The 19,679-nt window shown below is 46.9% G+C and overlaps 7 protein-coding genes across 7 annotated transcripts; 4 read left to right on the forward strand and 3 right to left on the reverse strand.

Annotated features, from left to right (window-relative positions):
• Positions 1-584: 584 nt before the first annotated feature.
• Positions 585-2,296, forward strand: LY89DRAFT_44651 (pyruvate dehydrogenase kinase-like protein). The gene is made up of 4 exons (XM_018207586.1): positions 585-802; positions 874-1,022; positions 1,083-2,086; positions 2,149-2,296. Exons 1-4 carry the CDS (start codon positions 688-690, stop codon positions 2,210-2,212), a joined length of 1,332 nt encoding a protein of 443 aa, XP_018072636.1. The 5' UTR covers positions 585-687; the 3' UTR covers positions 2,213-2,296.
• A 728-nt stretch (positions 2,297-3,024) lies between these two features.
• On the reverse strand, positions 3,025-4,143 carry LY89DRAFT_732965 (uncharacterized protein; the record flags this gene model as incomplete). Its single annotated transcript, XM_018219746.1, has 1 exon — positions 3,025-4,143. One exon carries the CDS (start codon positions 4,141-4,143, stop codon positions 3,025-3,027), a length of 1,119 nt encoding a protein of 372 aa, XP_018072637.1.
• Positions 4,144-5,828: 1,685 nt separating this feature from the next.
• LY89DRAFT_583613 (uncharacterized protein) lies at positions 5,829-7,373 on the forward strand (the record flags this gene model as incomplete). Its single annotated transcript, XM_018209223.1, has 3 exons — positions 5,829-6,285; positions 6,653-6,875; positions 6,929-7,373. The coding sequence occupies 3 exons, from the start codon at positions 5,829-5,831 to the stop codon at positions 7,371-7,373; spliced, it is 1,125 nt and encodes a 374-aa protein (XP_018072638.1).
• A 2,290-nt stretch (positions 7,374-9,663) lies between these two features.
• On the forward strand, positions 9,664-11,146 carry LY89DRAFT_44812 (uncharacterized protein). The gene is made up of 3 exons (XM_018207596.1): positions 9,664-9,958; positions 10,109-10,500; positions 10,633-11,146. The coding sequence occupies exons 2-3, from the start codon at positions 10,113-10,115 to the stop codon at positions 11,061-11,063; spliced, it is 819 nt and encodes a 272-aa protein (XP_018072639.1). The 5' UTR covers positions 9,664-9,958; positions 10,109-10,112; the 3' UTR covers positions 11,064-11,146.
• Positions 11,147-14,532: 3,386 nt separating this feature from the next.
• On the reverse strand, positions 14,533-15,159 carry LY89DRAFT_44936 (uncharacterized protein). Its single transcript, XM_018207602.1, has 2 exons — positions 15,001-15,159; positions 14,533-14,956 (listed from the first exon to the last, which is right to left on the reverse strand). Exons 1-2 carry the CDS (start codon positions 15,067-15,069, stop codon positions 14,645-14,647), a joined length of 381 nt encoding a protein of 126 aa, XP_018072640.1. The 5' UTR covers positions 15,070-15,159; the 3' UTR covers positions 14,533-14,644.
• Positions 15,160-17,504: 2,345 nt separating this feature from the next.
• On the forward strand, positions 17,505-18,129 carry LY89DRAFT_717868 (histidine-phosphotransfer domain, HPT domain-containing protein; the record flags this gene model as incomplete). The annotated part of the gene is made up of 3 exons (XM_018218375.1): positions 17,505-17,540; positions 17,595-17,767; positions 17,827-18,129. 3 exons carry the CDS (start codon positions 17,505-17,507, stop codon positions 18,077-18,079), a joined length of 462 nt encoding a protein of 153 aa, XP_018072641.1. The 3' UTR covers positions 18,080-18,129.
• A 180-nt stretch (positions 18,130-18,309) lies between these two features.
• LY89DRAFT_684208 (uncharacterized protein) lies at positions 18,310-19,666 on the reverse strand. The gene has a single exon (XM_018214834.1). The coding sequence runs from the start codon at positions 19,421-19,423 to the stop codon at positions 18,617-18,619; it is 807 nt and encodes a 268-aa protein (XP_018072642.1). The 5' UTR covers positions 19,424-19,666; the 3' UTR covers positions 18,310-18,616.
• Positions 19,667-19,679: the final 13 nt, after the last annotated feature.

Below are 19,679 nucleotides of genomic sequence, written 5' to 3' on the forward strand. Positions count from 1 at the left end.
CGTCCGTGGTTGAGACGGCAGACATGAGATGAGAAGAAAACCATCCGAGTGTACCCATTTATATCCCGAGGTAAAACCCATGCATCACCTGAGTCGAGTGTGGAAATAGAGCTGTTCTGTTTCTAAGACCAGATCCGCCGAGCTCCAGACAAGAGACATAGCACTCACTCTCATGGTGGCCGACAATTGAAAGTAAATTGACAAAGACCAAGTGAAAGAAACATCTTCCCATTCACAGTGGTTGTCGATGTAAGAGGAAAAGCGGTCAGCTCCGGCGTGATTTTCATTCGTGCTTCCCTCGGTGGACCGGAGACCCCCTGTCAGTTACATTGCGGGGGAGTGAAAGCCAGAGCCTTTGCTAAGAATTACCGATGACTCTTGTCGTGTGCCAAACAACTTCTCAAACATTCTTACATTCTCCATGACTCTGTCGGGACATTTGTGCACTCTCCTTTGAGCCAATTCATTGTTGTAGCTCATCAATTGTTCCTCGTTGCTTCTCCCAATCTGCCATTGGATATCTTGTCGCCTCGGCAGGTATCTGATTGAGCGTCATCGCTAGAGCTTCAATCAAGAGAGGGGAGACTCAGACAGTCACAACATCAGCTCATGGCCCAGACGGATTATCCACGAAGAAGGATTTACAACTACCATTCATAGGCCTGAGGGCCACAATCAATCTACAAGATGTCGTGGAAGAAGAGCGAGAGGTTGATGGATACCATCAAGCATTACTCGGGCTTCCCTGCGACGGGCGTGAGCTTGAGGCAGATGGTTCAATTCGGAGAGAGACCGTCAACAGGTCAGTCTAAACACGATGCTTGAAGTATTCCGCCTCAAAAAAGCTATTGTTGACTCATGGGTTGCAAATAGGAACACTTTTCCGTGCTTCTCAATTCCTTTCAGAGGAGCTTCCCATACGTCTTGCACACCGTGTACAGGAGCTTGGAGATCTGCCAGATGGACTGAATGAGATGCCATCGATCAAAAAAGTCCAGGACTGGTACGCACAATCATTTGAGGTGAGATTACCCACCAGTAAATAAACAGACTTCTCCGCGGATCCTGACATGTGATTCTAGGAGATCACCACTCTGCCACGGCCACAGCTTTCCAAAGATGTTCGCGATCGACTCATGAAACCCGGTAAGACGAACGGGAGACCCTCTAGAATTCTTACAGAAGCTACACACAACCCCAGCGTGGAACGAGGACAATATAGCTCTTCACCGTGGCAGCCAAACGGGAATGGCAATGGGAACGGCCATGACTCCAAGAAAGCCGCTGCAACGCGGCGGTATTTTGCCACAGTAGAAGATAGTACAGACTGGCCTCCCGAGCTTCACGATTATAATCAGCGCTTTGCAGACACCCTCAACCAGATCAAGAGGCGGCATGACGGTGTGGTGACCACTGTTGCTCAGGGAATCCTAGAATACAAACGCAAGCGGCAACGGATGCAGATTGACAACAACATCCAATCGTTCTTAGACAGATTCTATATGTCTCGAATTGGTATTCGAATGCTCATTGGGCAACATATTGCCTTAACGGACCAAAGCCATAACAAGGACCCCACCTACGTTGGAATCATTTGCACGAAGACCAATGTCCGAGATCTAGCTCAAGAAGCCATTGAGAACGCTCGATTTGTCTGCGAAGATCATTATGGCTTATTCGATGCTCCTAAAGTACAACTCGTGTGTCCGCCAAACCTCAACTTCATGTATGTCCCAGGGCATTTATCACACATGCTCTTCGAGACTTTGAAGAACTCCCTTCGAGCTGTGGTAGAAACACATGGACAAGACAAGGAAGATTTCCCCGTTACTAAAGTGGTTGTGGCAGAAGGAAAAGAGGATATCACTATCAAGATTTCAGATGAAGGTGGTGGAATACCTAGAAGCGCTATACCTCTCGTTTGGACATATATGTACACGACAGTAGACACAACACCGAGTCTGGACCCAGATTTCGACAAGAGCGATTTCAAGGCACCCATGGCCGGTTTTGGATATGGTCTACCAATTTCGAGATTATATGCGAGGTACTTTGGAGGAGATCTTAAGTTGATTAGTATGGAAGGGTACGTTATTTCCTCTCCAACCTCCATTGTTCTAATACAGCCCGCTGACTTTAACAATCTAGATATGGAACAGATGTATACCTCCATCTTAACCGGTTATCGAGCTCTTCCGAACCCCTCCAATAACAATCAGCAGTCATGAGGGGCAGTGGAATGGGCTTCGCATCCCCCAGTTCCGGGTCCCAAGGATTGACGATGCAGTGGCGTAAGCAGATGAACCTAAAGCTTCGGTCCTCACGCGAAGTCAGCGAACGAAAACAGGTTGGCGATGCAGAAGGCATGATTAATGAGGGTCAAAACACTAGTGGCCGACATGGACTCTTCAAAGGCGAGGGAGGAGAAGTGTGAAGGAGTAGGAGAAGTCGACTTGTAGGTGTAAGTGTTTTGTTTGGATAAGAATTACATGCATCAAGAAACAGGAAAAGGGAATTGTACATATTGAGAGTGTTGAAGGGCGGCGTTGGAAGAGGTGAAGAGGAATTTGCAACATCAAGAATGATGAAAATGTTTGTCATGTCAAGGACTTGGCGATTATTGACTCTAGAATCTTCAGAATATCCTTTCGTCACAATCACAAAATTCTGCAATCAAGTCTTTGTCGTTTTGAAGTCCAGTCTCTCCCAACGCCGACATTGTTAGTTTGTCCCTTGCAAAGCACCCAGTCAAGTGTCTGAAACAGGCTATAAGATTTCAAAACATTTGGTTGTTATTCAAATCCTGGGTTCTCAAGAGCGCCATACAAGACTGTATGTGGAACAATGTACCACTTCGCTCTTTTCTGGGAAGTGGATTCTAACAACTCGACCATTGGGACGATGGTGTCAGAAATATCTGAATTGAATCGCTAAGCTACATATTTCAGACGATCTGAGACTGAATACGCTCTTGAGAACCTCTATTGCTATCGAGCTCCACAGCGAACAAATCTAAAAACGCACTCAAGCCAAGCCATCATCCCTTTTCCGGCGAATTTTCTCCTTGAAGAACTTTTTGCAACATTTGCTGATGTTCTGCCACATGGTTTGTCGTACAATTGGTGGCTGGCTGGCTTGTGGTAGTCTGGCTTGTGGGTTTCCTCCTTTCTGTAAAATCTCAAGCTCTCGTCTCATCATGGATGTCAAATTAGGCCTACAGGCATCGTCCCATATGACCTTCGGCTCAAACCACACATTCTCACTGTCACCCAATGGAATGTACTCGTACCATTTGCCTCGGAATTGTACGTCTTTCAATCTCATTGCGATCAATATCTCATGAATTGGCGAGCCAGAATACGCGATGTCGCAACCGTTCCATAGTGAGATCAAGTTCACTACCTGGAGCGTGTTGGCATGCATACTGAAGAAATCGACAGCAAACTCGTGATCTAGGACGACACGTTCAAGGGTCAATTCTTCGAGCTCCCGAAAGTGCGTATTTCCGACCAAAGTTCTGAAATTGGGAGGAAGAATAATTTCGTCCTTGGTGTAGGCTTGAGCCATACGCACCGGGGGGCGTCCGAACCGAAGAGTGAGAGTTTTCAGCCTAGAGCATTCTTTCAAGACAATGCCGAGCTCTTCGTGCCAATAGCTTTGCTCGGATTCTGGTGACAAGTCTGGGTTGGGCTCAAAAGTAAGATCGAGATGCTGGAGAAACGGAAAGATAGCCAATTTCGAAGCCCGAGTGATTGGACTAAAAAGAGGCCAGTAAACTCTCTCAAATTTGAGAGTGTTTATCCTGGGACTATCTCGTTGGAAGTGGTAATCATTGGCCCGTTGGACGAGGGCTTGCATAACCAGGCCCATAATCCTTAGGGATACATCCCTCCTGACATATTTATTCACTCCTACCATGTCCTTGTCGTCCAACACTTGAACTTTTCGGAGTTGGCGCAGCTGAATGAAGGCGTCATCTAGCATGTTTTTATGGTCGAATTCGGATGTCGTTCCTTTGATCCGAACTTCTCTGATCCAGTGTCGGTCATTGGATCCGGCCAGGACCAGATTATAGAAATCGTGTAGTTCCTCATAATCCCAGCTGAATCTGTAGGTTAAGACCTTCTCTTCTTGGCTGTCCATCTCGTCGATTTTGGTTCCGCGCTCTGGCGCGAAATGAAGCGAATGTGTTCTCGACCTTTTTATAACGAATGTCTGTAAGGAGCTTCTGTGATGCCAAAACTCTGCTGTAAAGATGTCGGAGTTGTATAGTGAAGATATTGTTGATGAATTGAAGAATGGAGTTGAGGCTCGAAGATTGTTGCAAGAAGGCGGCATGTACCATCGTACTTTCCTGATGTGAAGGGACTCGTGTCTAGTGACGTCCCTCCCCTCACTTAGGAGGAGCATTCCCCTCTGTTGATCAACGCTTGTGTCTAGTTTCTCAGTTACTCAAGAGAGAAAGAGCGAGTTGCAAGTCACCGAAACGTGAGAAAGAACAATTGAAACTGCCACACGTAAATGAATCGACCACAAATAGATATGAATAATAGCGGGATCCAAAATTGAATGGAGAGAAAGGGTTCCAGATGACGATTATACATCATGTCCAGAGGCAATAAGCATACTTCAGACAAACATAACCTATATTGAAAATATGGGACAATCGGAGGACCACCAGGATTGCGAGGATCAAGAATTTTATCGCATCCCTATTGTCTGGCTGGATCTGGTATCGCAAATTGAAGCCAAAACGAAGCATTACGAAACAAACAAACATGCAGAAGTCATTGTCCCCGCTCCTTTCTTCATCTCGCTTGCCTGTGCTCTTACTTGAGCAACTTCTTCAGCTTCAAGTTCGGGTATGACTTTTTTTCAACCTACGCTAGTCCCAGAGAAGCGAGACTAAGCTACGATATATAAAGTTAAATAAGCAGATTCCTGTCCATGTCTGCAAGACGACCTTAGACTACGGGCCCTAACAAGACCATACCTACTCGTTAGGTGCTAAAAAAATGTAAAGCGTATTAAATTACGTGACCTCCCTGATTCTCAATCTACCTAGGTAGGCTGAGAGTCGGAAAGAGTTTTGCATTTCATTTTCTCTTTTAAAGGATTTTTTCTCTCTTTTGTATATGTCTTTTCCATAACTTTGTCATGAAGAGAGTTCAAGTTTTGGCTCCTCCCCCTGCTTTCCAGTGGGGTATCGCTCGCTAAGCCTTACTATTTTGACAAGCGAATGCTTATTGGCACTCCACCTTCAAGAACTCAAAATGTTTTTCGCAAATTTGTTTTATTGACAAAAGAATTTGTGCTTCGGTCTTCGACTCCATCAATGAGCCATGGAACTTCAGTCCTAAGTTTGTCAAAAAATGGATGCTCATTTGCAGGTTATATTTATTGAGCGTGGACGTATCATATTGGAGTATGAGGATTAAAACTAGGGTACTTCGGAGCAAGGTTGCCTGGACCTCCGTTACACTCTTGATCACTTCAACAAATCTCACTGCCTTGCAAACTTCACCTTCTGAACAGAAGATGCTTTTGTCTTCATGCAGCTCCCTACGAACCCGCAGCCAAAGATGAGTGCCCACGAGAAAAAGAATCGTGGCCACCGCTTATCCGCCAAATCCCCAATCGCAACCCCACCTCGTACCTTTCAGGGTCGACCCAAGAACCCCTCAGGTGTCGAGCCATCCTCCAACGACAATGCCTCCACGAAATCGACTCCTGATACCAATGTGTCTGATAACGATGACGAATCTGCCCTCTCCGCTCTCGCGGAGAAAGATAAGAAGATCGCAGAACTGGAGAAGGAGATAGCGACTATGGAGGAGGAATTCGAGGCTGAGCTTACACGACTATCTCACAAGCTCACAAACGAAAGCGAGACTGCTCAATTCTGGCAGCAGAAACACTCTGCCTCGAATCAGAACTATCTTAAATCGGATACGGAGCTCAGATTGCTGAGGCAAGAATTGGGAGGATTGAATCAGGTCAAGGAAGACAGGGACAGAGACATTAAGACGAGGATTAGTAGTCTGATGCTGGATCGAGATGCATTCCGGGAGGCTTATAATGAGGCTATGGGTGAGCTGAGAGGGAAAGATGAAAGGTTGAGAGAGTTACAAGGCCAAGTGAGAGGACTGAAGAGTTGGGTAAGCAGAGAAGGGAAGGCGGTTGGTGGAGAGCAGGTTAGTGATGAGATAGTAGGGGAAAAGGTAAGAGGTTTGGGCAACGGGTTGCAGAATTGGGTAATTACCAATTTCAGAAGGGTGAAGATTAGTGAGTGACAAAGCTTTCATATTCAATTAATCAGCCCGGGAAGGGATACGAAGAGAAAATGGTCTGAAGTCAGACCTTTCGAATATCTGCACACTTTATCTCAAAGTCGGACAGCACATTTGAACACCCCAGGCTTAAAGTTAGATATTTACATTGATTTGGTCGCTGTCTGCCGTACAGGGCATTAGCAGCTAATAAGTTATATTTTATACCGGACATTGAGGCTGGGGGTCAGCTTTCTTATCCAAAGGGTTATCTACTCTTTTTTCCCATCATACTGTATGCTCAATTTTGTGGCTACAATATCAGAATGCCATCTGCAATTCTTTATTCTTCCTTCCGCATTTATTATCTAACTTTGATGTAGACTTAGAGAAAATGGATGATGATACAAAAGACCAACTGCTCCGTCTTGTACCGACATACGACATATTAGCCTCATCCTCAAAAGTCCATTTTATCCAATCACTTGTGTCGCGAATCCTGGTTGAGCATATCTTCAGCGCATATTTCGTAGGATTGCCACAAGAGCAAGCATATGAACTCACAAGAATGGAAAAATATCTGAGTGATTTCGGTAGGAATCCAACGTTATTATTTCTGTCGGACGTTGGTTAACGAAGTCCGCAGGAACCATAGAAAGCATGAATCAATGGCGTTCAGCCACTCTTTCTATTATTCAGAAAGAAGCACCTAAAAAGCTCAAATCCGAAACAGCAGCTGTTGTCGAGGTAGTCATGAACCAAGTCAACACAATCATGGACTCGATAGGAGATCTTCAGCATACAGAAAGTAGGGACCAGTCGCTTCGAAGCTTAGTCAACAACTCTATCGAGCTTGCGAGACTGGTCCGCGTACAAAAAGCCGACTTTAGCATCATGATGCCTTGCATTGAAGGCCACCAGAGAACAATGTTTGATCCTGATACTATGGAAGATATTGGTGGAGAGGATGAAGATACATTGAACGAGAGGGAGATTCGTTGCGTCACCTTTCCTGGAGTAGTCAAGGCTGGCGATGAGAATGGGGAACGAAGTCATCTCAGGAATGTCGTGGCTAAGATCAGAGTTTTGTGCTCACCTGATTAAGAGGAAAAGCACACTCTTAGCTACGATCTACACATTGCGATCTCATAGCTTTGGGACAGCTCTTTCTCAGGAGCGGTTAAGGCATGAGGTCAGACTAGGGCATGCCTACCATTAGCTCTACAGATATGCCGAACGATGAGGCTGCTAGCGACGACAATGTGGGACGTGCGGTAAGCCATTTTTTAGTTTAATAATACTTGTTGAGCTGAAGGGTGGCTTGGATATCCATGTACGCTATTATTCTCGCACGGCCTTGAAGGTCGACCAATGAATAACACTATGGTACAATCCTGAAATTCTTGGAGCTAATTAGATAAAAAGTGATAAGTCTCAAGCAGTAAGAGTCTTCTGAGTTTCCCAATGTGCACTTCACATGCGGTTGCTTCATTGACTGACTGCCTATGAGACAATGAGGCCTCAAATTTCGGGTTACAATTGCAACAATTGCGCAACCTGGGTTGCTATAACATACTTGAGCCAGTGTAAGTGCCTCGAGAATTATCGATGTTGACTAGCTTAGAACGCAACTGAAAGTCGGACAAGATCTTGGCCGTCCAGAGTGCAGAAGACTTTGTGGAACTTTGTAGCTTTTCAGACCATCACCCTGAGATTGACACAATTTGACTTTTGCCCGGCCTGATAACAGCGATGCTCTCTTATACCTTCCCGACCAACCATATCCAAAATGTCACTATTTTTGCGCCATTAAATCTTGACTTCCGGCACATATTGGTACGCCATCGGACGAGGTCGGGACATACGTACTAAGGTGAAAATGTTTGTCACTCAGTGGCTTTCCGCCAAGGGAGAACCCATCATGGTTGGAATGCTTCCAGTCATGAGACCATGAACGAAAATATAAAAATAACTCATTCCCATCCTACCCCGTGAGCCAACACAAGGTCGGTATCGGAGTAAGTAAGCCGAAGAATCCGGTTCGAGATGCTGGTAAGTACAGCATCGGAGGAATTGTGGCTTGACTGGGATGTTGAAGTTGCGTCTGACGCAAGCAGTTCCATTGCTCGTCCATGCAATTAACTATATCTGGACTTAAGACCACTGATAACTGGGGCTTCATAAAGACCGCCAATAGCAAGTATGTTGGATGTCTGGAAAGAGGGTAAGGTGGGTGCTTGATCCTGGTTAACATTCAAGAGGTGGGGTTGCACTTTTGAAGAGGTGGGAAAGGACCCCGCTCTTGAAATTCTTCAGTGTCTGCTTTTTAGTTGGAGGCTCTGCGCTTTCTCCGAGAACAGTGTCCGATATGGCTTATGGAATATATCGGCACGCAAGTGATTTTGGGACGACTTGATGTTTGGCTCGATGTGTAGCTTACATCCGCAAGCTCGACGACAAGAGCGACAAAAGTACGGCATCCTTACCATGCGCTCCAACCTAATTTTATATTCTGCGATCTCTTGCATATCTCAAGGGCTATGAAACAAATACCATTCAGACGTGACAGCCCGGGACGAACTATGAGGTTCTCTTCCATGTATACTGCAGGATTCGGTTTCTGAACACAAAATAGCAAACTCAAAGCGGCAGGTGATGCTGTTCGTACGCCTCATTTTCATTTTTGAGCAAGGAGTAAAGAGAGAAGATATGTCTGTCCTTCACAGTGACACGCTTGCGCTGTGTATCCATAGAAAGTGGTCTGACTTAACGCGTATTCGTCTTCCACATATGCTCCTTTCCATTTTCTGAATTTCTTTTTATACACTGATGATTCAGAACATCCACCATTTCCCGTCCGCCAAGCAACTCGACCATACATTCTGTAAGGTAGATATGTCGGCGGGAGGCGGTGTGCATCTTGGGTTTTAATCTATCTTGTTTTCTCTGATATCTCACCCGACCTTCAGAAGCGCCACAGGGCGTCTGCAGGACCGGAATGCAGCATGAACTTCCCATTGCAAGGACCGAGTCGCTCTTGACGAGTAATCTGATCACAACAAAAGGTGAGTGTGATATAGGCCCGAATTTTTAACAGGCAGAAAGGGAATATGATATAACAATTACACATCAACGGAAGCCTCAACTGGAGCTCGTGATAGCTCGCTGCAAGGTTGTCTGCAGGATCAATGCGGAGAAGACAAGCAAGCAAAAGCAAATCTGCAATGCCAAGTAGGATGAAGGATAACGCATGCCTTCGACATTTCCATTATACGAGCCCCCAGCTTCAGCATTGGGCGTCAAAGAACCCGTTCACATGGATTTGGATGAGGTGTGGGAGATGCATGAGTTGTCGACTTAGGATCCCTGACCCACGCCATCCCCATATATCATAAAGTCCCACCCCTCTCTAGAAACGCATCTTGAGTATTTGACTGTATCCATCTTGCAATAAAACATACGTTTCCAAATCTGTGCATATACTGAAGTTATCATTTTGCACTTGCACATAACCACTTTCTCTCTCTGGGCCCCCACGGAAACTCCTCCGCTAGCCGATATCTGGGAGTTCCTATCTCGCAACTCTTTGAGATTCCCCTCAGTCGTCACCCAAAAGCACCGCGACGCTTCTTGGCAGCAAGCTGTCGACACTCGTCGAAAGTTCGTGTATTGGCAACTCTATCGGACGTGTAAGGCGGGTCTCCTCTCCTCGTCCAAGATCTTGCTGTCCGAACTCTTTTGTCTGCGTCGCACGCTCTTAACGCCAACCCCGCCAACTTCAACGCGCAGGTCGCCTTTCGAGTACTTACGCAATTCAAGCATTCTAATTCATTGCATAGAGCCATGGCAGCTCCTTTCAGGGCTTGGCTGGACAGCGATGAGGTCCCAGCCATTGGCTTTGCGACTACCCCTCGGCGGGTTGAGTCTCCGGATTCGTTCTTCGAGTCACTCTCGAAGTCGAAGAAAGCTCCAGAATCAGGACCTCTCTCATTTAGTCGGACGTCTACCAGTAGCTCGAGCGGTAGCAGCGACGGCTCGGTGACTGATGACACTCCAAGTCGAAAATCTTCGGCATCCACCGCTCCATCAACAGCTCCTTCGATCGATGTGCAAGTTCCATGGCATGTCCACGTCGCACATCTGCCACAACCCACTGCAGTACCCATAACTGCTAGGTACTCTCTGCCATGCGAGTTTCTCTTTGCTGGTTGTCAGATAGCTTTTCCACCAGGTAAGTCGGCTTCTCGGTCGAGACATCTTCTTTGTTCGCTTTTCTGCAACATCCCGAGCCCATTCCAAACCCTCGGCGTCCTCAAGCCATTGAAGTGTACGAAATATACTGACTTTGGGGCTGTGATACCAGACGAGTACGAAAACTGGATCCTACACAGTCTTACGCATTTCCCGCGCTCAGACCCACCAAAGAAGTGCGTCTGCACAATTTGTGATAACGACGACGCTGTCTTCTCGACGGAGGGAGATCAGAGGAGTCGAATATTGAACTGGAGCACGAGAATGCATCATATCGGAGAACATTTCGAACACGAATACATATATGAGGACATGCGGCCAGACTTTTTTGTCATCAAACATGTCGAAAGTCGACTCAATGAGGAAGACTTCAAGTCTGCCATGAGCTATTCAGAAAGACCACCAATCAATAACTTGGTCTCGTATGGATTCAAAACGCCGGCAATGCGTCGCCAGGAGCGAAGAGATAATGCGCAATTTATAAACCAAAGAGATGAAGATCGAAGACGAGAGAGACAACGTCGACTTCAAGTACGCCACTAAAAGGCCGGACAAGCCCACAGACCGCCTTTCCAGTGTTCCGCAGATACACCAAAATTATCCTGAGGAATATGGAGTGGTCTCGGCTGATGTCTCATCAGATGCGGGAAGGGACCTGCATCTGACGTAGGATGCCGCTTCAGCAGAACATCTGTCCTTCGCTGGCGGATGGACATTCATAATATATATATTGTCACTTCACGTGGAGGTGAACTTGGCCGAGAGGGTGGCGAATTCGGAGTCGCCGTGGTGATGATTCCGCTCAACGGCTTCCGATTTTCTGTCTTTTGTTTGCTTGGATACTGTTTATGCGAAGTAACTTTAAAAGTTCGACCCAGTGCCATGGTTCAGGTACACCCGGCGCGGTGGCACTTGGCTGGGCTGATTAGCCACCGCCGTTATCAGAGTCTGCCTCGCCGGGTCAGACAATGGTCGGCGTAATACCCCAGCTTTCTGGATGAAGGAAGATTTGTACTGATGACTTGATGTTCTGTTTCCAATTAGTTCAGATCTGTACAATTTTCATTTTCGGTGTTTTGAATACCCCTTTTATGTTGAATACTTCATCATGTACTCTTTCTTGTTTTGGAAATTGGAGACGGGCGTTGCGACTCTCAATATCTTATGACACTTGGTTTTTCTGGTGTAAGAGACTAGGCGCTCTCTGACTCATCGATGTCGGTAGAGGAATTAAAAAGTTCTCCACTTTGTATATGCTGAGTTCATCCTGCCTGTTGTGAATGTGAATGTGCGTAGTGAATTGTTAGTCGAGCAGCCCAAACCTGCCCAACATCTTGTACTCTCCTCCACACTTGGATGGTGTGCATCGAATCCGACAACGGAGAGGATCAGGGCCTGAAGTTCTTTGTTCCGACTACCATATTCTTGGGATAGTACTGTCTACTACATTTGACCTCGCTAATGTGCAACGATCATAACATTCACAACTCCTAACAAGCAACCGAACTTTATACATTCGACCTTGAGCAGCCCCTGATATATAATGCTACGAGTGATAAAATTGCCATCAAACAAATGACCTAGTCAAGCCCCTTTTGCCTTCTGAAACGGGGTAGCAGCGTGGCCTCCAGCTTGGATACCTTTTTGCCACATGACCTCCAAACCATACGAGGCTTCGAGAAGGATATTTCCTGAAATCCGCTCAGCTACTCCACATGACTGCATGAAACTCTTCGTCCAAGCAAATTTTCTCAAGGACTTCTGGTCGGTGTGGTTTCGAATCGTGCTAACCACTCAAAGGCAACTCGCCCCTGCACAGCCTCCTCTCGGAAAAGTCAAAGTACCACCAGAATTTTTCTCCTGAACTCCGCGTGGCCTGTCGAACTCCAGCAGAGTGAATATTTGCATGGGACTAGTGTATAGAATCTTCGATCATGCAAAGAAAAAGTTCCATGACGGTCAGGCCATTGGTTGTTCGAATAAGGCGAACGTGGGGATTTTGGCAGCCTCGTCTAAAAAAATCTTGACCCTCCCGAAAGCGGTCGGGGCATGGTTTCCTTGCCTGTAAGAAAATATCGAGACCCGATTATCGGCTTCAGGATACACTGAGATTGGTCAATGCGTGGAAATGCTGTGTTCGATGTTGAGGTGGTCATGCATTGCCACGTTTTGAAGAGTCAATTGGTAAGGCTGCTTGCAGGAAATCGTTTCGATGTGCAAGCCAGAACGTTCGAGATGTAAAATTTCATACTCTTGTGTCTTCGTGCGGTTGTGATATAACGAAAGTTAAGAGAGACTGAGCAATGCCAAGTAGAAAAACTCAAAGGTGGTAGAGCTTTTGTGACAGAAATTTTTCGAGAAGCTTTTTTCAAACACAAAGGGTGGAGAGAACGATAGAAGGTTCTAGGCGTGAAGATCGTGTTGTCCACAAACAATAGCGTAGGTGGGAGGGGACCAGGTTCCTCTGCTGCATGTGAAAAGATGGTTAGCTTTCTTGCTGAAGGCGAAAGTGAAGTTGTAATGCTGTAAATGGAGGAGGAACATATTACTTCAACAATATTGCAGATGCTCGCGGGTGTTGCTCGAGATCTCTCTCAATGAGCAAGCATAGAGCTTATGGCTTCAAGGACTTGCAGAAACTTGCGGTCATTTCAAGCTTAACACAAGTAAGTGATGTCTGATAACTTCAAGAAGAGCGACAAGCAGAAGTCTGGCTATACATGCATATGACCTGTAGATAGCGAGGATATACGGAAGTGAATGACAAAGTCTTGGTGGGAGGGAGCGAGCGAGTACTGAAAAAAAGATGGAGATATTTTTTATTTAGGAAGGAAGCAAATAAATCGTCGCAGAGCAGTCACCAAACACGAGTAAGGAAGGCACCACCGAGACCTACTATCCTTCACACTTCCTTACCACACAAAATTTCAGTTCTACGTGACGGTTCTTCTTCAAAAGCGCGCCCATTGCGCATCGTATTGAGTAAGAAGTGCGAGAACGATACTCGTTCAAACATGTCAAGGGTCAATCAAGGTCGAAATTCCAAAAGCACCTTGCTGAAAACCAGTTGTCGGGACACACCACATGTTGCTACCTTCTTGAGGATCCGAATTTCGGTGATATTAAAATTTCCAAGTGTATTCCTATATGTTCTACAATATCCATAGCAAGAAGTATGGGATCTAGGATGATAAATGGGCGCCGAGTCGACAGCCTTCTGGACTTTACTTACCTGTCTCTGGCGAGGGGTCGAAGCAAGTTAAGAATCTTTGGAAGACACGAACAGGCAAATTTTGGGCAGAACATGAGTACATCTATCGAGGCATCATGATGCAAAGACTACACAAGTTGTACGGAAAGATGAGAGTAGAGTCTTGCATCGCAGAATTTCCGGGGCTTTGGATGATGCGATTGAGATCAAGTTCAATAAGACCAACGCTGGAGAGAAAGCGACGATTATGTATGACAATTACAAGTCCGAAGTAGTAGAGGAGGATTGATACTCCTGCTTTAGGTCAAAAGCACTCTAGGTTTTTCAATGTGTGATTACATAAGCGCAATAGTCTGCCAAACAATATGATGCCTTCTTTATCGAAGGTTATGTTACAAGACCTATGAAATCTTCTTGTCCCACAACTACTTGAGATGCTCCTGCTCTAATACCCACCAGCTGGCTCCAGGTCTAGGACAAAAGACGAAAGAGTTCAACAGAGCTACTTGCAACCCACTAACATAGCATCACCACCGTCCAGGTTCTCGTGTTGTTGAATAGCAACATCCGAAGAGAATCATAGAAGCACCCAATGTAGAGACTGAACAAATCCACCTATTGCCTCCTAGCAAGATTTGACCACGCCCGCAATGAGATGGAAGGCACTGACGCACGGATCTTGTCATCATAGCCGTCCTCTTTAAGAGAAGTTCAAGGACTTTCTTGAACTCGATTGGCAAGCTTTGAGGACATTTCTTTGATTTTGAGACCCGAACATGAAGTGAGAGTATTCTGTGCCTGGACTAAGATAGGGCAGAGACATGAGATGAAGACGACATCGATCTGGGTCATTGTACCGACAGACCGCCAAAATAGAAAACTTGATTGATGGAGTCGATCTTTTCGTGACAATTTAACGAGACCTGCTCCACCAACCCCTCCAACGACTTCTACCCCGCAATTCTTGGCTTACAAAACCATGCGGAGAACCCTCCGTTCGAAGACCACCCAATCCTGATCGACCTCGAGATGGACCAGTTCCCATGTCACTCATGCCCGAGGGAAAAGTTCTAACGAGGGCGTAAGCCGAAGCGTCGTTCATCTTTGACATGGTCTTGCATATCTGGGTAGTCCAGCCGTCAAATTGTAAATGTGAGGTCGCATGCGAGCGTATTCCATCCAGGTTTTGCGTGAATGAAATCGCCGATGCTGCCGGAGCGAACCCCTATTCCGTTGATTCAAACTTTATTGCAAACGCGGGACACGTACCAAGCTCGAACAAATCGTGCCTCTTTCAAGACAAGCAAGACGCATGCCGAGCCCGATAGATCTGGCCATAGAGATCCGCTCCAGTTGAAATGGCTACCTGCCTTTGATACTTTCGAGACAATATATGCAAGAAATGATTTACACTTCGGATGCCTCACCTTACCAGGGTGAGAAGGATAAGTCGCTCGACATGTCGAACTTGCGCCACGTACATGGTCAGACAGCGAACGAGCAGATAAGCAGGAACTTTTTATGACAATGAACAAACCGCATGGTATTCAACATTACAAAAACTTTCTGGATTCTAATTGTATGTCCGCATGATTTCAAGTATCGGATCTGCTGAGAGTCCAGGATTCATTCGAGGGTCGAGAAGTGAAAGACAAGGACGGCTCAATTATCGCGATACGAACTCTCAGCCACTCGGCATCCGAGGGTTCATAAAATTGTTCGCACCATTGTTTTGGTTGCAGGGCAGCGCTTCTTGCGACCTGCATGACAACGTCATGTTTGTGTGACGCTGAAAAGTCTAGATCCTGAAGATCGCGGCGATTTTTTGTGGGATCCTGTTCATGAGGATTTGAACCTCTATATCTTGCACCGGCTTGATCCTGACTGACATCCCGGCTATCATCAGGATGGTCTGTACCCACCTGTCAAATACAGAGAGTCCACGTTGCCTTTGTTCTGCGGCAAAATCGACCAGGTAATGCCATACATGGAGCGGAAGGTGGCATCATTGGAGTGACGCCGAGTCCCGTATCGGCAATCGAGTCTCATGCTCGGGGCCACAGTGATGCAGGCTGCGTTGTGCCGGGGTCGAGTCATCAGTGCGAGACCAGTGGTTGTGAGCACACTTTTCTTTGCTCTCCACTGAACTGATGACTGTCTAAAAGGAGAGACGGACGTCTGGTTGACGATTCCATTTGGGCAGCCATTCTGCTTGGTTCCATCCTCTCTCCACGCTCATACGGCAGGTGATGGCCCTTCTGGTTGGCGGCTCAGATCTCAGTTGTCGGTCACCTTCACCAAACGGGCATGGGGTTGTTCCTCCTACTCGGGAGAACCTCAGCCATCCGTCTCGGCAACCCATGGGGGCACATACAGTACTTAGCCATCCGTGAAGTCTTCATCGGGCCGCAATGCCTTCAGAGATGTCGAGGTCTGCTGCGTTATAGGAATATGTCTGGATTTGTCTTGTGTTGATATTTGTCTCTTGGAGAGAGAACGAAGTTTTAAGGATGTTCTAGAGCGGTGCCACATTAAACCATGGGCGCTCCGACAGGGATACCATTCGCTGGTACTTGCATCATTATGCACGTTGACGTCCCCATGCCGATCGACGTCATAGTGGATCGAGTCGTTTCCAACTCTCTTTCCTTGGTGATCTTCTTGCGCTCTTTAGATGCCTGCCAGCCATCCTTTTTGTCGGAGGCTCAACGTACTCAGCGTTCGGGCATTCACATTTATCCGCCCGAAACGCACCCACACATCACCCTCGCTCTTCTGCTCTGGGTCGATGCAGCATCAAACACAAAAAGTACAATACATATCCGCGTGGTGCAGCCAGGGCCGGCTTGTTTGGGCAGGAGGAATAAATTCCCATTGGACCTGGGCACCCTTTCAAATATGGGGCCAAATGTGTCTAATCTAGGCTCCGCATGATGTCCCCATGATCTGAATATTCTGTGGGATGCTGCGTCTTTTCGTGCAAGGTGAGGTGCTCGAGGGTTGCTCCATCGCATCAAATAGGCTGTATCTCCCGCGGGTGCGAATAGAAACGTCTGATATTGTGAACCCTGTCCAAGGACTCGTCTGACCTTCTCTGCATTCTTGCGAGATGTGGGCAAGAAGGGGGTTGAGGATTCTAGAGTGAAACGCTCCCGTTGACTTGCAGAGAAACTGTTCTTGTCTGTCGATCATCGTCCTCGTGGTAACCAAATCCCCATCCCACCTCTACGAGTACACTTCGTAATAGCTTGTCCCCTCCTCTTCTCCCTGCTGCGAGCTGCAGAGTCCGAGCCCCTCCACACCGAGACCGAGACAAGCACGCTAGTGTCTCCTCTTAGGGAAACGTTGACACGTTCAGCTCAATATTCCCCCCTCATCCCACCTCGAACGAAAGGTGATTTCTTCCGCTGGGACTCCGGCACATTCATCGCACATCATCCGACGGTAGCAGAAGCAACAGACGTTCAGGTCGTCGAGTCGAGTGCGTGATATCCAAGAAAGTATTGTTGTCGGTGTTGGCTGTTGTTTTAAAGTCAAAACTTCTTATCGCACAAGAGCAGATAGAGCTTCGGTTAGGAGAGTCTCTCCGCTCCGCTTCCAGCCCAACCAAGTTTGTAGATCTAGCCCCACCATCACTTGCGCTTTCGCTTTCACTTTTACTTTAATTCTTTTCAACTTTCGACAGTCTTGCGCAATCAGTCGACGTCTGTGGACGATCGAAAGCCGCCGAGTCAGCCAGAAAGTGCAAGGTTGGGACCACCGAAACCTAAAGAATGCCTGATACTACGCATCGCCATGAGGAGGACAGGGTGAGCAGCTCTGATCTAGCTTGTTTACCATAGTGCTGACCGAGCTATACACAGAGCGAGGAAGGTTCTGTGGGATTACCAGACTTGGGCGACAGCATTGATGCCATGACCTTTGAGCAGATCTTGGAGATGGACGACGACGAGGACGAGCGCGAGTTCAGCAGGTCGATTGTCTTCGGTTTCTTCGAGCAGGCTGAGCAAACCTTCGAGAAGATGGATGATGCACTGTGAGTGATCACGCGAATACCCTTCCGGAACATATTATTGACAAGTTTGTCTTCTACAGGGAAAAGAAGGACCTCGCAACCCTCTCGTCGCTCGGTCACTTCCTGAAGGGTTCCTCGGCTACTCTTGGTCTGACAAAAGTCAAGGATAGCTGCGAAAAGATCCAGCATTATGGACAATTGAAGGACGAGGCAGGCACGGCAGATGAACCAGATGAGGAAAAGTGCTTGGGATTAATCAAGGAGACGTTGGTCGCAGTGAAGGAGGAATACGCCGAGGTCGAGAAAGTGCTGAAGAAATTCTATGCAAGCTGAAGGGGCGACGGTCTTTCAACCACGTTCTCGCCCCAGGCGTTCATGGCCAAGCAACAACATGCCGGTGGATATCTGGTCGCGACATTGAAGTTCACGCATGGACAATGGGCTTCTCTTACAGCGGTGCTCCTCAAATGGCTCTGGCGTTGGATTGCTCGATTTCTTTCTGGCATGGCATATGGTGTTCCCTCTGCAGGACTCTATCTCAAGGATACTACGGGACTTGGGATTCTTGATGAATGATGATATCTTGGTCCTGCATTTCCCCACCCCAATCAAAAATGAGAGATGATCTGATCGTGGTTTGATTCAGGTCTATGTGAAGCCATGCCGTATTCCAAAGTCCAAACGACACGAAGAAAAAAACCATTCAAGATTGAACATGGGGTTTGGTCTCTCAGGGTCTCTACTCCAAATGCCGTGAATTAACCTTATTCCCAACCCCAAATGTTCAACTGCATTGCATATCCAAGCCACAATACCATCCGAAGTCCATGCCCCTGAATTATCACCCCACAATGTCCCGACTATTGCCTATCACAATTCTGGTACCTCAATCTCCCCCTCAACCTCGTACTTCTCCTCCCCATCCTCACCAAGCTTAGCACCCATCCTACAAATTGCTACCTTCTCCATCCTGACATCCTCCATCCACACAAACTCCTCATATTCCTCTAAAATTTCCCTAGCATCAATCACTAACTTCGCTCTACCTTTCTTCCCATGCCCCGTTCCTCCCTTCTTAACACCTTTCGCATATATCGTATTTAGAACCGTAGCATGTAAAAGCAACTTCCTTTTAACCTCCTCCATAAATTCGGCTTCCGCGAAAATATCCCGTAGTTTTGAACCAAACTGGTAGAGTCTGAGATCAGGGTCCAGAGGAGAGGAATAGAGTATTGATGTTTTGGAGGCGTTGTGCATGCTTCGGAGCCCTTGCAGAGTGACTTTCAATGGTTCTGGCTTGGACACATCTTCTGCTACTTCCTCCGCTTTCCCTGGGGGTGCATCGTCTTTCCCTTTTCCTTTCCCAGAGAATTTGACAGGACTTGGAGCGCTCAGCAACTCCTTGATATCAATTTCTTGCAATAACTTCAACGCCCCTTGAACCTTCTCTTCTGTCACGAGACTCATGACACCCAGCGTAAGATGCAACGTCCCCACTGGTCTAATAGCTCTTTCTGGAATTCCATCTGGGAGCTCCGGGGTCTTTATCTTGGATACATTTTCTCGGAATGAAGATAGAGAATTTTGGAGTTGAGGTCGTGATGAGGCTGTCACGAGGGGCAGACAGAGGAAATGCGTGAGCTTTGGTGCGGCTGCTTTAGCTGCTTTGGGCGGCATTATATACTTCAGTGTGGAAGTAGTATAGAAAGAGTTTATAGCGGTAGGAGAGAACACCAAGGGGTTTTGGTCGAAGTAGCATCCTGTCTGGAATGTGTCGTCGCCGTCGAGTCATCGTTTGGTCATGTTTTGAGTTTCGGGTCGGCCCTTTCCTTGCTGAACATCGTCACGACGTCTGTGAGAACAGATTGTATGTAGAATAGAAAAAATGATCATTCAACCAGTGCTAGATACATTTGCTACATCTTGTATTCAT

Source organism: Mollisia scopiformis (assembly GCF_001500285.1).
Source record: "Mollisia scopiformis unplaced genomic scaffold LY89scaffold_10, whole genome shotgun sequence".
In the NCBI taxonomy this organism is placed as follows: Eukaryota; Fungi; Ascomycota; class Leotiomycetes; order Helotiales; family Mollisiaceae; genus Mollisia; species Mollisia scopiformis.